This window comes from Salmo trutta, chromosome 30 (genome assembly GCF_901001165.1).
Source record: "Salmo trutta chromosome 30, fSalTru1.1, whole genome shotgun sequence".
Classification (NCBI taxonomy): Eukaryota; Metazoa; Chordata; class Actinopteri; order Salmoniformes; family Salmonidae; genus Salmo; species Salmo trutta.
This window is the reverse complement of record NC_042986.1, coordinates 28,546,274-28,561,774: the sequence shown is the minus strand read 5'-3', so window position 1 is coordinate 28,561,774 and position 15,501 is coordinate 28,546,274. Positions and strand designations below refer to the sequence as shown.

Here is a 15,501-nt window from a genome sequence, read left to right as displayed (position 1 = left end):
GGGAGAGTGGGAGGAGCACCGGGGAGAGGAGGATAGCCAGTTTCAGGTACACTTCAACTTTCACAACTTTGGAGTGTTGTGTAGTGAGAAACCGGCAAAGCCTCGGAGCGGGATACATTGGGATTTTATAAAAGAAGCTGCTGGACAGATGAAAACTGACAACGGGAATAAGGGAAAATGCATTGGGAACAAGTACTCCGATTGACGAATGGCAAGGTGAGAGATTAGATTGTGGTTTCTATGTCCCATGTCCTTTTAAACGTAGCCTATCAGGTGTCATGGTTTCAATAGACTGCGTATTATAGTTTCGTAAAGGTGTCTCAAACACCGGAAGCTGTGGTTACAGTGTGGCGCCTGTGCTCAATTAGTCATATTTGTGCAGGCAGGTGAGCAACTGGCTGGTTTTGTATGTCCCAACTTCGACGTGCAAATACTTCCCAGTAAGCGAAATGAAGTTCAAAATACGTGTTTTAGACGTATTTTCTAGACGTTGACATCACGTGCATTTCAGGTGTTAAGTGAAAGGCTTGAAGAAGTATTTTCTAGATGTCGAAAATACTTATTTTCAGGACATCGAAAATATGTCTTATTAACAAAATGCATCTTAAATCATGGTGAAAATGGGTATTTTCAGTACATCGAAAATACTTATTTTCCGACCTCCTTATATGAACTTTGGAAAGACGTCTTATACAGATATTGAAATAAATCTTATTAGAACCTTGAAAGGACAAAATTATGGAAAATATGCATTTTTCAGTCATTGATTCAAATTTGAACTGCACATACATTCTGAATTAAGTAATCATTCAATCACAATAATATAGAAAAGACGAGCCAACTATTCATAGCATCAGAATATCTATTATTGCTACCATCTGCCAGTTGCACTTATGTTACAGAATACTTCAACTACAATAACATTCTCAGTAACGGTTATGGATCTTTTTTATTTTCATGCTATGACTATGATATATTCTTGTTTATCTACCTTAGTTGAATGGACTGACTGTCAGTCGCTCTGGATAAGAGTGTCTCCTGAATGACCAAAATGTAAAAGCAATCACTTATAAAGCATGCTGGTTATTATTCTAATGAGCTCCTCCCCAAACAAGTGGGTCTGGTTATTGCGGACCAGATCCAAATCTTAACCAATCATAGATGTCTAAGCTATGTTTCACAAGTTTGAGCATCCCATTACAGTACGGAAGTTTAGTACAGTAGAATACAGGACAGTAGAGTTTATTCAGTAGAGTAGAGTTTAATTCAGTAGACTACAGTAGAAGAGTACAGTACAGTTTAATTCAGTACAATACACAGTACACAAAAAAGTAGAGTACGGTACAGTTTAGTACATTAGTCAAGTAGGGTACAATACAATATACTATACTGTAATGTACTCTACTGTGCTCTACAGAATTTTACTGTACTATATTCTACTTTTCTTTACTGTACTCTGTACTGTACTAAAATGTAGTATTGTCAGGATACCAGAATTTTGACTTCGATACTGATACCAGGTTTAGTATCACAATACTCGATACCATCAGGACACTCAATACCAAAACGATACCCAAACGATACCACAGCAAAAAAAGAAGGCATATTAGCCAAAGTCACAGAATGTCACTTGATCCAGACAGATAAACTCAGCTAATGCTCTGTTCAATCGTTGGGCATCTTTTGAGCTCAGTATCATTACGTAAACTTTTTTCAGAGACAGCCATGTATGCATTAATGAATCAATTTGACTTTATTTTTACCCATATTATTTCATAATGGCAATCATGTATTTGAATGGTAAATCTCTATTGATAAACTGTGTGAATCAAGATGTAGCCTAGGCCTATCCACAATATAGGTGAAGGTATATTCAATATGATTGTGTGCATGCATTTAATTATTGAGATGGTTTTGGCTGATTTCACGGGGCTACAGATGACAAACAATCTGTTTCCCTTCCGTTTGGGACTTCATTTATTGTACTGATCGACAACATTTGTATAGAAGTAGCTTATTTTATAACAGTGTGCGCTGTCTCTTTAACCAGTAATGAATTCATTCGTGATGCAGTCATTTCGCTGAGACAATAGATCATATTTGACCGAATAAGTGAATGAAAAAGGTTTTTGGTGTTAATCAGCTTTGAAATCAGCCTACTTTTTGATTTGTTTGCCAATCAGACGAAAACATGACTGGTTGTTTTCATTTCACATTAAAATATTATACATTTCTACTGTTAAATTATGTCTTTACTAAACTCAGCAAAAAAAGAAACGCCCTTTTTCAGGACCCTGTCTTTCAAAGATAATTAGTAAAAATCTAAATAACTTCACAGATCTTCATTGTGAAGGGTTTAAACAGTTTCCCATGCTTGTTCAATGAACCATAAACAATTAATGAACATGCACCTGTGGAATGGTCGTTAAGACACTAACAGCTTACAGACGGTAGGCAATTAAGGTGACAGTTATGAAAACTTAGGACACTAAAGAGGCCTTTCTACTAACTCTGAAAAACACCAAAAGAAAGATGCCCGAGGGTCCCTGCTCATCTGTGTGAACGTGCCTTAGGCATGCTGCAAGGAGGCATGAGGACTGCAGATGTGGCCAGGGCAATAAATTGCAATGTTCGTACTGTGAGACGCCTAAGACAGCACTACAGGGAGACAGGACGGACAGCTGATCGTCCTCGCAGTGGCAGACCACGTGTAACAACACCTGCACAGGATCAGTACATCCGAACATCACACCTGCGGGACAGGTACAGGATGGCAACAACAACTGCCCGAGTTACACCAGGAACGCACAATCCCTCCATCAGTGCTCAGACTGTCCACAGTAGTCTGAGAGAGGCTGGACTGAGGGCTTGCAGGCCTATTGTAAGGCAGGTCCTCACCAGACATCACCGGCAACAACGTCGCCTATGGGCACAAACCCACCATCGCTGGACCAGACAGGACTGGCAAAAAGTGCTCTTCACTGACGAGTCACAGTTTTGTCTCACCAGGGGTGATGGTCGGATTCGCGTTTATCATCGAAGGAATGAGCGTTACACCGAGGCCTGTACTCTGGAGCGGGATCGATTTGGAGGTGGAGGGTTCATCATGGTCTGGGGCGGTGTGTCACAGCATCATCGGACTGAGCTTGTTGTCATTGCATGCAATCTCAACGCTGTGCATTACAAGGAAGACATCCTCCTCCCTCATGTGGTACCCTTCCTGCAGGCTCATCCTGACATGAGCCTGCAGCATGACAATGCCACCAGCCATACTGCTCGTTCTGTGCGTGATTTCCTGCAAGACAGGAATGTCAGTGTTCTGCCATGGCCAGCGAAGAGCCCGGATCTCAATCCCATTGAGCACGTCTGGGAACCCCAGAAATTCCCCCCAGAAATGTCCGGGAACTTGCATGTGTCTTGGTGGAAGAGTGGGGTAACATCTCACAGCAAGAACTGGCAAGTATGGTGCAGTCTATGAGGAGGAGATGCACTGCAGTACTTAATTTAGCTGGTGGCCACACCAGATACTGTTACTTTTGATTTTGACACCATTATTCCATTTCTGTTAGTCACATATCTGTGGAACTTGTTCAGTTTGTCTCAGTTGTTGAATCTTATGTTCATACAAATATTTACAAATATTTTGCTGAATATAAACGCAGTTGACAGTGAGAGGACGTTTCTTTTTTTGCTGAGTTTATTAGGCCCATAAAAAATAGAGGCTCCCTTGAATGTCACGGTATAATACACACTCTGGACTCACTCTAAAATGTATGTCAAAACAAAAACCAATGATTGCAAAGCTAAACCAACTACACAAGCATGTGGACTCCTTTTAACAATTTCCACGGAGAATTCTACAAACCAAATTTACTTGAAGAACAGTGCAGATGTAAAGTGTGATAACAGAATTATGGTTTGTTTTGTTTGTCATCATTCTGTTACCAAACTTTGCATCTGCATTGTTCTTCAAGTAAATGTGGTTTTGTAGAATTTTCTGTTAAAATTGTTAAAAGTAGTCCTTGTGCATTGTTTTTTGTTAGACATAGATTTTAAAGGCCCACTTCAGTCAAAAACCTGATTTCCTGTGTTTTTATATATATATATTGTTTGGAATAATATTTTGAAAATTCTGATAAATACCTTTTAGTGTAAGAGCTATTTGAAAGACCACCTGGAATTTCAGCCTGTTTTGGTGGGATGAAGTTTCGGCATGCCTGGTAAATTAGCGTTGCAACCCTCTGCCAATAACAGCTAGATTTCAGTTTTCCCCTTCCCCCTTAGATCACTCCCAGAAAGTCCTAACAAAAATCTTGATAATTTGAATTGGGGAAAAATAACGATTGCCGTAGAAGTGTCTAAAAGCAAAGGTTGTCTGTGTTCTACAGACATAGACAGGTAGACCTAATCTGTGTGGAACAACTTTGACACTGTAATCACAAATCCAACATCCTGTCAAACGTGATGAGCTGTAAGCACATTTTAGTGATTAGGTTCAGTGATTATCCACCACCACTCATGTTCAACCTTTTCTGACTAACTAGAAAGGTTCTATTTGCTCTCTATTTTATATGCCATGCTACACAGTGAGTATTGATTCTGGGCATATGGAAGGAAATGGGTTATTTTTCAGTTGCTTCCTTTTTTTTGTTGTCTTTGTAGCCCATGTTGTAGAAATATTGCGATCATGAGTCACACACTTCAGAATGAGCTGACCGATAGTGGCCTCCCTTGCTGACACAGATTCTCATCTTTAGCAGAGGGGATTGCAGAAGAAGTCTCTCTTTCTCAGACCAGCATGTCAGCAAAACCTCAGGAATGACTGAGCTTCCTCAATATGCAACTTACACTTTTTAACCTCCCCCTCCTTTTCTCCAGATTGAGCGGTTGGAGGTGAGTGGCTTGGCTCAGACCCCCCAGGCAGTGTTGTGTGGTGCTGATGGGTCGTTCCTCGGGGGTGAAGATGGCACCCCGGACCCCCAGCGCACCAAGCAGGCTATCGCCCAGCTGCAGCAGAAGATCCTCAAGCTCACAGAGCAGATCAAGATTGAGCAGACGGCCAGAGACGACAACGTGGCCGAGTACCTCAAACTGGCCAACAACGCTGACAAGCAGCAGAGTGCCCGCATCAAACAGGTGAGCATTGTTTTATGATCAAAGTTTTATTTGTTTTAATATGAAACCACAAAACAACATGGAATGACAATACACAAGACAGGACAACTTTTACTGGATAACAGCTCTGCTAAATGATCGCATATATGACAACAATATACAGTACCAGTCAAAAGTTTGGACGCACCTACTCATTCCAGGGTTTTTCTTTATTTTTAACTATTTTCTGCATTGTAGAATAATAGTGAAGACTTCAAAACTATGAAATAACACATATGGAATCATGTAGTAAACGAAAATAGTGTTAAACAAATCAAAATATATTTTATATTTGAGATTCTTCAAAGTAGCCACCATTTGCCTTGATGACAGCTTTACACACTGTTAACCACCTGGAATGCTTTTCCAAATGTCTTGGAGGAGTTCCTCCACATGCTGAGCACTTGTTGGCTGCTTTTCCTTCACTCTGCGGTCCAACTCATCCCAAACCATCTCAATTGGTTTGAGGTCGGGTGATTGTGGAGACCAGGTCATCTGATGCAGCACTCCATCACTCTCCTTCTTGGTCAAATAGCCCTTACACAGCCTGGAGGTGTGTTGGGTCATTGTCCTGTTGAGATACTCTACCTCAGGCGAGCAAAACCTCGAGACTTCCTTAGATATTGTTCACCAGCTGTTGTTTACATATATGCATAGTCCACCACCCCTTGTCTTACCAGATGACTCTGTTCTATCCTGCTGATACAGCGTATAACCAGCCAGCTGTCTGCTGATAATGTCGTCGTTCAGCCACGACTCCGTGAAGCATAAGATATTACAGTTTTTAATGTCCCGTTGGTAGTTTAATCTTCCTCGTAAGTCGTCAATTTTTATTTTCCAATGATTTAATTTTAGCTGGAAGAACAGAAGGCCAGGGGGGTTTATTTGAACGCCTACGAATTCTCTGAAGGCAGACATATGTCCTCTTTTTCTCCGTTGTCTCTTCACGCAAATGACAGGGATTTGGGCCTGTTCCCGGGAAAGCAGTATGTTGTTCATTTCGGGCTCGTCAGACTCGTTAAAGGGGGGGAAAAAAGCTTCTGCCAGTTGCCATAATTTGGACTTGGTCTTTTACCAAATAGGGCTATCTTCTGTATACCACCCCTACCTTGTCACAACACAACTGATTGGCTCAAACGCATTAAGAAGGAAATAAATAAAAAAATGTACTTTTATCAAGCCACACCTGTTTAATTGAAGTGCATTCCAGGTGATTACTTCATGAAGCTGGTTGAGAGAATGCCAAGAGTGTGCAAAGCTGTCATCAAGGCAAAGGGTGGCTACTGTGAAGAATCTCAAATATAAAATATATTTTGATTTGTTTAACACTTTTTTGCTTATTACATGATTCTATATGTGTTATTTCATAGTTTTGATGTCTTCACTATTATTCTACAATGTAGAAAATAGTAAAAATAAAGAAAAAGACTTGAATGAGTAGGTGTGTCCAAACTTTTGACTGGTACTGTAAATCACCAAGATGTTGGGCTCAGGCACAGATCATCATTCTGTCTGTGTCAGCCAGTCTCCTTGTTTGTTATATTTTACTGAGCAAGAAGGGCTGATTTATCTAGTTACAATTTCTGTAACAAGCCGAGATATATGTGTACTATAAACGCGTACGTGCTATAAATATTTCTAGTGTGTGTATATATATACAGTTGAAGTCGGAAGTTTACATACACTTAGGTTGTAGTCATTAAAACTTGTTTTTCAACCACTCCACAAATGTCTTGTTAACTGACTTGCCAAAACTATAGTTTGTTAAGACATCTACTTTGTGCATGACACAAGTCATTTTTCCAACAATTGTTTACAGACAGATTATTTCACTTATATTTCACTGTATCACAATTCCAGTGGGTCAGAAGTTTACATACACTAAGTTGACTGTGCCTTTAAACAGCTTGGAAAATTCCAGGAAATGACGTCATGGCTTTAGAAGCTTCTGATAGGCTAATTGACATAATTTGAGTCAATTGGAGGTGTACCTGTGGATGTATTTCAATGCCTACCTTAAAACTCAGTGCCTCTTTGCTTGACATCATGGGAAAATCTAAAGAAATCAGCCAAGACCTCAGAAAACAAATTGCAGCCATCATACCGCTCAGGAAGGAGACGCGTTCTCTCTTCTAGAGATGAACGTACTTTGTTGCGAGAAGTGCAAATCAATCCCAGAATCAAATCAAATTCAAATCAAATTTATTTATATAGCCCTTCTTACATCAGCTGATATCTCAAAGTGCTGTACAGAAACCCAGCCTAAAACCCCAAACAGCAAGCAATGCATGGTGTAGAAGCACGGTGACTAGGAAAAACTCCCTAGAAAGGCCAAAACCTAGAAAGAAACCTAGAGAGGAACCAGGCTGAGGGGTGGCCAGTACTCTTCTGGCTGTGCCAGGTGGAGATTATAACAGAACATGGCCAAGATGTTCAAATGTTCATAAATGACCAGCATGGTCAAAAAATAATAATCACAGTGATTGTCGAGGGTGCAACAAGTCAGCACCTCAAGACTAAATGTCAGTTGGCTTTTCATAGCCGATCATTGAGAGTATCTCTACCGCTCCTGCTGTCTCTAGAGAGCTGAAAACAGCAGGTCTGGGACAGGAAGCACGTCCGGTGAACAGGTCAGGGTTCCATAGCCGCAGGCAGAACAGTTGAAACTGGAGCAGCAACACGGCCAGGTGGACTGGGGAGAGCAAGGAGTCATCATGCCAGGTTGTCCTGAGGCATGGTCCTAGGGCTCAGGTCCTCCGAGAAAGAGATAATTAGAGAGAGCGTACTTAAATTCACACAGGACACTGGATAAGACAGGAGAAATACTCCAGATATAACAGACTGACCCTAGCCCCCGACACACAAACTACTGCAGCATAAATACTGGAGGCTGAGACAGGAGGGGTCAGGAGACACTGTGGCCCCATCCGATGATACCCAGGGCCAAACAGGCATGATATAACCCCACCCACTTTGCCAAAGCACAGCCCCCACACCACTAGAGGGATGTCTTCAACCACCAACTTACCATCCTGAGAGAAGGCCAAGTATAGCCCACAAAGATCTCTGCCACGGCACAGCCCAAGGGGGGGCACCAACCCAGACGGGAAGACCACGTCAGTGACTCAACCCACTCAAGTGACGCCCCCTCCTAGGGACGGCATGGAAGAACTCCAATAAGCCAGTGACTCAGCCCCTGTAATAGGGTTAGAGGCAGAGAATCTCAGTGGAGAGAGGGGAACCGGCCAGGCAGAGACAGCAAAGGCGGTTCGTTGCTCCAGAGCCTTTCCATTCACCTTCACACTCCTGGGCCAGACTACACTCAATCATAGGACCTACTGAAGAGATGGGTCTTCAGTAAAGACTTAAAGGTTGAGACCGAGTCTGCGTCTCTCACATGGGTAGGTAGACCGTTCCATAAAAATGGAGGTCTATAGGAGAAATTCTAGAGACAATTAGAGGCCTGCGTCTTGTGACCGTAGCATACGTGTAGGTATGTACGGCAGGACCAAATCGGAAAGATGGGTAGGAGCAAGCCCATGTAATGCTTTGTAGGTTAGCAGTAAAACCTTAATCAGCCCTTGCCTTAACAGGCAAGTCAGGATTCTAGCAGCCGTATTTAGCACTAACTGAAGTTTATTTAGTGCTTTATCCGGGTAGCCAGAAAGTAGAGCTTTGCAGTAGTCCAACCTAGAAGTAACAAAAGCATGGATTCATTTTTCTGCATCATTTTTGGACAGAAAGTTTCAGATTTTTGCAATGTTACGTAGATGGGGAAAAAAGCTATCCTTGAAACAGTCTTGATATGTTCATCAAAAGAGAGATCAGGGTCCAGAGTAACGCCGAGGTCCTTCACAGTTTTATTTGAGACGACTGTACAACCATCCAGATTAATTGTCAGATTCAACAGAAGATCTCTTTGTTTCTTGGGACCTAGAACAAGCATCTCTGTTTTGTCCGAGTTTAAAAGTAGAAAGTTTGCAGCCATCCACTTCCTTATGTCTGAAACACAGGCTTCTAGCGAGGGAAATTTTGGGGCTTCACCATGTTTCATTGAAATGTACAACTGTGTGTCATCCGCATAGCAGTGAAATTTAAATTTATGTTTTCGAATGACATCCCCAAGAGGTAAAATATATAGTGAAAACAATAGTGGTCCTAAAACGGAACCTTGAGGAACACCGAAATTTACCGTTGATTTGTCAGAGGACAAACCATTCAGAGACAAACTGATATCTTTCCGACAGATAAGATCTAAACCAGGCCAGAACTTGTCCGTGTAGACCAATTTGGGTTTCCAATCTCTCCAAAAGAATGTGGTGATCGATGGTATCAAAGCAGCACTAAGATCTAGGAGCACGAGGACAGATGCAGAGCCTTGGTCTGGTGCCATTAAAAGGTAATTTACCACCTTCACAAGTGCAGTCTCAGTGCTATGATGGGGTCTAAAACCAGACTGAAGCATTTTGTATTCATTGTTTGTCTTCAGGAAGGCAGTGAGTTGCTGCGCAACAGCTTTTTCAATTTTTTTTGAGAGGAATGGAAGATTCGATACAGGCCGATTCGTTTTAAAAAATATCTTTTCTGGGTCAAGATTTGGCTTTTTCAAGAGAGCCTTTATTACTGCCACTTTTAGTGAGTTTGGTACACATCCGGTGGATAGAGAGCCGTTTATTATGTTCAACATAGGAGGGCCAAGCACAGGAAGCAGCTCTTTCAGTAGTTTAGTTGAAATAGGGTCCAGTATGCAGCTTGAAGGTTTAGAGGCCATGATTATTTTCATCATTGTGTCAAGAGATATAGTACTGAAACACTTTAGTGTCTCCCTTGATCCTAGGTCCTGGCAGAGTTGTGCAGACTCAGGACAATGGAGCTTTGGAGGAATACGCAGATTTAAAGAGGAGTCCGTAATTTGCTTTCTAATGATCATGAACTTTTCCTCAAAGAAGTTCATGAATTTATTACTGCTGAAGTGAAAGCCATCCTCTCTTGGGGAATGCTGCTTTTTAGTTAGCTTTGCGACAGTATCAAAAATAAATTTCGGATTGTTCTTATTTTCCTCAATTAAGTTGGAAAAATAGGATGATCGAGCAGCAGTGAGGGCTCTTCGATACTGCACGGTACTGTCTTTCCAAGCTAGTCGGAAGACTTCCAGTTTGGTGTGGCGCCATTTCCGTTCCAAATTTCTGGAAGCTTGCTTCAGAGCTCGGGTATTTTCTGTATACCAGGGAGCTAGTTTCTTATGACAAATGTTTTTAGTTTTTAGGGGTGCAACTGCATCTAGGGTATTGCGCAAGGTTAAATTGAGTTCCTCAGTTAGGTGGTTAACTGATTTTTGTCCTCTGATGTCCTTGGGTAGGCAGAGGGAGTCTGGAAGGGCATCAAGGAACCTTTGGGTTCTCTGAGAATTTATAGCACGACTTTTGATGCTCCTTGGTTGGGGTCTGAGCAGATTATTTGTTGCGATTGCAAACGTAATAAGATGGTGGTCCGATAGTCCAGGATTATGAGGAAAAACATTAAGATCCATAACATTTATTCCACGGGACAGAACTAGGTCCAGAGTATGACTGTGGCAGTGAGTAGGTCCAGAGACATGTTGGACAAAACCCACTGAGTCGATGATGGCTCCGAAAGCCTTTTGGAGTGGGTCTGTGGATTTTTCCATGTGAATATTAAAGTCACCAAAAATTAGAATATTATCTGCTATGACTACAATGTCCGATAGGAATTCAGGGAACTCAGTGAGGAACGCTGTATATGGCCCAGGAGGCCTGTAAACAGTAGCTATAAAAAGTGATTGAGTAGGCTGCATAGATTTCATGACTAGAAGCTCAAAAGACGAAAACGTCGTTGTTTTTTTTGTAAATTTAAATTTGCTATCGTAAATGTTTGCAACACCTCCGCCTTTACGGGAAGCACGGGGGATATGGTCACTAGTGTAACCAGGAGGTGAGGCCTCATTTAACACAGTAAATTCATCAGGCTTAAGCCATGTTTCAGTCAGGCCAATCACATCAAGATTATGATCAGTGATTAGTTCATTGACTATAGCTGACTGACTATAGCTTTGAAGTGAGGGATCTAACATTACAACAGCAAAGGACCTTGTGAAGATGCTGGAGGAAACGGGTACAAAAATATCTATATCCACAGTAAAACGAGAAAATGATGTGGATATATTGAAGCAACATCTGAAGACATCAGTCAGGAAGTTAAAGGTTGTTTGCAAATGGGTCTTCGAAATGGACAATGACCCCAAGCATACTTCCAAAGTTGTGGCAAAATGGCTTAAGGACATCAAAGTCAAGGCATTGGAGTGGCCATCACAAAGCCCTGACCTCAATCCTATAGAAAATTTGTTGGCAGAACTGAAAAAGCATGTGCGAGCAAGGAGGCCTAGAAACCTGACTCAGTTACACCAGCTCTGTCAGGAGGAATGGGCCAAAAGTCACCCAACTTATTGTGGGAAGCTTGTGGAAGGCTACTCGAAACATTTGACCCAAGTTAAATAATTTATAGGCAATGCTACCAAATACTAATTGAGTGTATGTAAACTTCTGACCCACTGGGATTGCGATGAAAGAAATAAAAGCTGAAATAAATCATTCTCTACTATTATTCTGACATTTCACATTCTTAAAATAAAGTGGTGATCCTAACTGACCTAGGACAGGGAATTTTTACTAGGATTAAATGTCAGGAATTGTGAAAAACTGAGTTTAAATGTATTTGGCTAAGGTGTATGTAAACTTTAGACATCAACGTGTGTGTGTGTGTATGTATGTACAGTGGGGGGAAAAAATTATTTGATCCCCTGCTGATTTTGTACGTTTGCCCACTGATAAAGAAAGGATCAGTCTATAATTTTAATGGTAGGTTTATTTGAACAGTGAGAGACAGAATAACAATAAAAATATACAGAAAAACGCATGTCAAAAATGTTATAAATTGATTTGCATTTTAATGAGGGAAATAAGTATTTGACCCCATCTCAATCAGAAAGATTTCTGGCTCCCAGGTGTCTTTTATACAGGTAACGAGCTGAGATTAGGAGCACACTCTTAAAGGGAGTGCTCCTAACCACAGCTTGTTACCTGTAAAAAAAGCCACCTGTCCACAGAAGCAATCAATCAGATTCCCAACTCTCCACCATGGCCAAGACCAGGGACAAGATTGTAGACCTACACAAGGCTGGAATGGGCTACAAGACCATCGCCAAGCAGCTTGGTGAGAAGGTGACAACATTTGGTGCGATTATTCGCAAATGGAAGAAACACAAAAGAACTGTCAATATCTCTCGGCCTGGGGCTTCATGCAAGATCTCACCTCGTGGGGTTGCAATGATCATGAGAACGGTGAGGAATCAGCCCAGAACTACACGGGAGGATCTTGTCAATGATCTCAAGGCAGCTGGGACCATAGTCACCAAGAAAACAATTGGTAACAGACTACACCGTGAAGGACTGAAATCCTGCAGCGCCCGCAAGGTCCCCTTGCTCAAGAATACATATACATGCCCGTCTAAAGTTTGCCAATGAACATCTGAATGATTCAGAGGACAACTGGTGAAAGTGTTGCTTTGGGTGTGTTTTTCTGCTAAGGGGAAAGGACAACTTCACCACATCATTTGACGGGGCAATGTACTGTGAAATCTTGGGTGAGAACCTCCTTCCCTCAGCCAGGGCATTGAAAATGGGTCGTGGATGGGTATTCCAGCATGACAATGACCCAAAACACACGGCCAAGGCAACAAAGGAGTGGCTAAAGAAGAAGCACATTAAGGTCCTGGAGTGGCCTAGCCACTCTCCAGACCTTAATCCCGTAGAAAATCTGTGGAGGGAGCTGAAGGTTTACCACCTTCACAAGTGCAGTCTCAGTGCTATGATGGGGTCTAAAACGTCAGCCTCGAAACCTTAATGACTTGGAGAAGATCTGCAAAGAGGAGTGGGACAAAATCCCTCCTGAGATGTGTGCAAACCTGGTGGCCAACTACAAGAAACATCTGACCTCTGTGATTGCCAACAAGGGTTTTGCCACCAAGTACTAAGTCATGTTTTGCAGAGGGGTCAAATACTTATTTCCCTCATTAAAATGCAAATCATTTTATAACATTTTTCACATGCGTTTTTCAGGATTTTTTGTTGTTGTTATTCTGTCTCTCACTGTTCAAATAAACCTACCATTAAAATTATAGACTGATCATTTCTTAGTAAGTGGGCAAACGTACAAAATCAGCAGGGGATCAAATACTTTTTTCCCCCACTGTATATATATATGTGTGTGTGTGTGTGTGTGTGTGTGTGTGTGTGTGTATACATGTTTGTGAGTGTGATGTCTGCAGTGTCCTATAACAGACACATAAGTGTCCTATATAACTGCAGGTGTTTGAGAAGAAGAACCAGAAGTCCGCCCAGACCATCCAGCAGCTGCAGAGGAAGCTGGAGCACTACCACCGCAAGCTGAGGGAGGTGGAGCACAACGGCATCCCTCGCCAGCCCAAGGACGTCCTCAGGGACATGCAGCAGGGCCTGAAGGACGTGGGAGCAAAGGTTACAGGCTTCAGCGAGGGCGTGGTGGACAGTGTCAAGGGAGGCCTCTCCAGTTTCTCCCAGGCCACACACTCCGCCGCCGCCGGGGTTGTCTCAAAGCCCCGGGAGATTGCCTCGCTGTTCCGCAACAAGTTTGGCAGCGCCGACAATATCCCCGGGCTGAAGGACTCCTTGGATGATCCGTCAGGGGGCGAGGAGGGGGTGACTGGGGCCGGGGGGAGTTCTCTGGGCAGCGCAGGGCACCACCATCTGCAGTCCAGCCCCAAGTACGGCAGCGAGGATGACTGCTCCAGCGCTACGTCGGGGTCGGCAGGTGGCAACAGCACCACAGGGGCTCCCGGAGGCCCCCCCAGCTCCAAGGGGAACACCCTGGAGAGGAGCCAGAGCTCTAGCCTGGACATGCTGCTACAGGAGGTGCAGGAGGGCCAGGGGAGACTGGAGGAGAATCTGGAGGGGCTGAAGAGTCACTATCAGAGAGACTACACTGTCATCATGCAGGCCCTGCAGGAGGAACGATTCAGGTAGGAAGGGAGAGGGAGCTAGAGGACATGCTGTCATCATGCAGGCCCTGCAGGACGAACAATTTAGCTCCTGACTTACTTGACCAATGATTTTATATATATACTAGATGTCTGACAGGGGGTGCTGTTTTGATTCCACTGTGCCTCCATCTTGGCACTTCCCCGCCATTGCAAACAATATTTTGGAAGCTATAGAAATGCATTTTTTTACCTTTGCTTTTGCCACATGTATTCTATTACAGACACCTTAATGCATACTTACAAATTATATTATGTGAGCTAAACGTAAAAAAAATGTAAACGATATAAAAACATTTTCCTTAAAGTAGAATTTTTAGCGATTACTAATGTTACTGTCCCCACTACAATTAAATATAATTTTGTCCTTAACATTTAATTGAAGTACTGTAGAATTCCATTCGTTCCTATGAAGGACTGCTCTTACTGGAGAGTACCAAAATGGCCAACCGGTGGCTTCAAAGCCTCTCATTGGCCGATACATAGCATCAGCAATCCAGGTTTTATATACATCATTGTACTTAACACACTATATATGTAGAGAGAGAATAGAAGGAGAGCACTAGAGTGGGTGAGAGAGAGAGCCCTGTAGGAAAAACCCCACACAGAGATGTATAAGGTTAACATTTGGAAGGTTATCACAAAGTGATATTGGTGTGCAGGTGTGTTTTCACTGAAACCAAACCCACTCTAATCAACTTAAGACAGGTCGAAGCTTTATTGCCCTTAAAACTGAATTGTAAACTTGTGACAGTATCCATCATTTAGGCAGAGAGATCAGCCCTAGACTGCTAAAGTGAAGGGGTGTATGTACCTTTTAGTAAAGACACAACAGGTACAGAGAACCCATTCAAGTCTATTTATTTGGCACTTTTTACAAAACAGCATTGTCTCAAAGGGAGATGGGGGGGGTTATCAAAACGCTGACTTGAGACTTGAAGCGGAAACCCTGAAACTCCCTTAAAGCCTGCCAAGTGTAGGTGGCCAGGAAAAAGTCCCTGCCTTGGAGGAACAAGGAAGAAGCACTTTGCTGCAAACCAGTCCTGAGCACAAGGATCTTGTCCTGTCCTATCACAGATCTATCTGAGAGCATGTGTTGCTATCTCAGGGAATGTTAGTCAAGGGAGGGGGAGAGGATTTTTGTGACAAGGAGACAAACATTTTTCTCTCTAAAATGTCCTTCAGGGGCACAAGTATGTGTTTTTTGTCTTTCAGGCAAAAAATAAGGTCCAGCAGAATGAGCTTTAAGCATGTCT

At 42.5% G+C, this 15,501-nt stretch overlaps 1 protein-coding gene across 14 annotated transcripts in view; it reads left to right on the top strand.

The window, feature by feature from the left end:
* The window catches only part of LOC115168427 (transmembrane and coiled-coil domains protein 1), a 105,605-nt gene that overhangs the window by 84,440 nt on the left and 5,664 nt on the right, over window positions 1-15,501 (top strand). For 13 of the 14 annotated variants that reach the window (XM_029723697.1, XM_029723687.1, XM_029723686.1 and 10 more), the window contains 2 exons: window positions 4,879-5,136; window positions 13,539-14,227. In XM_029723697.1, coding sequence (XP_029579557.1) covers window positions 4,879-5,136; window positions 13,539-14,227 — 947 coding nt within the window. Of the gene's footprint in view, window positions 1-15; window positions 217-4,878; window positions 5,137-13,538; window positions 14,228-15,501 lie in introns of those variants that run through there. The other variant, XM_029723701.1, reaches the window with a different exon arrangement.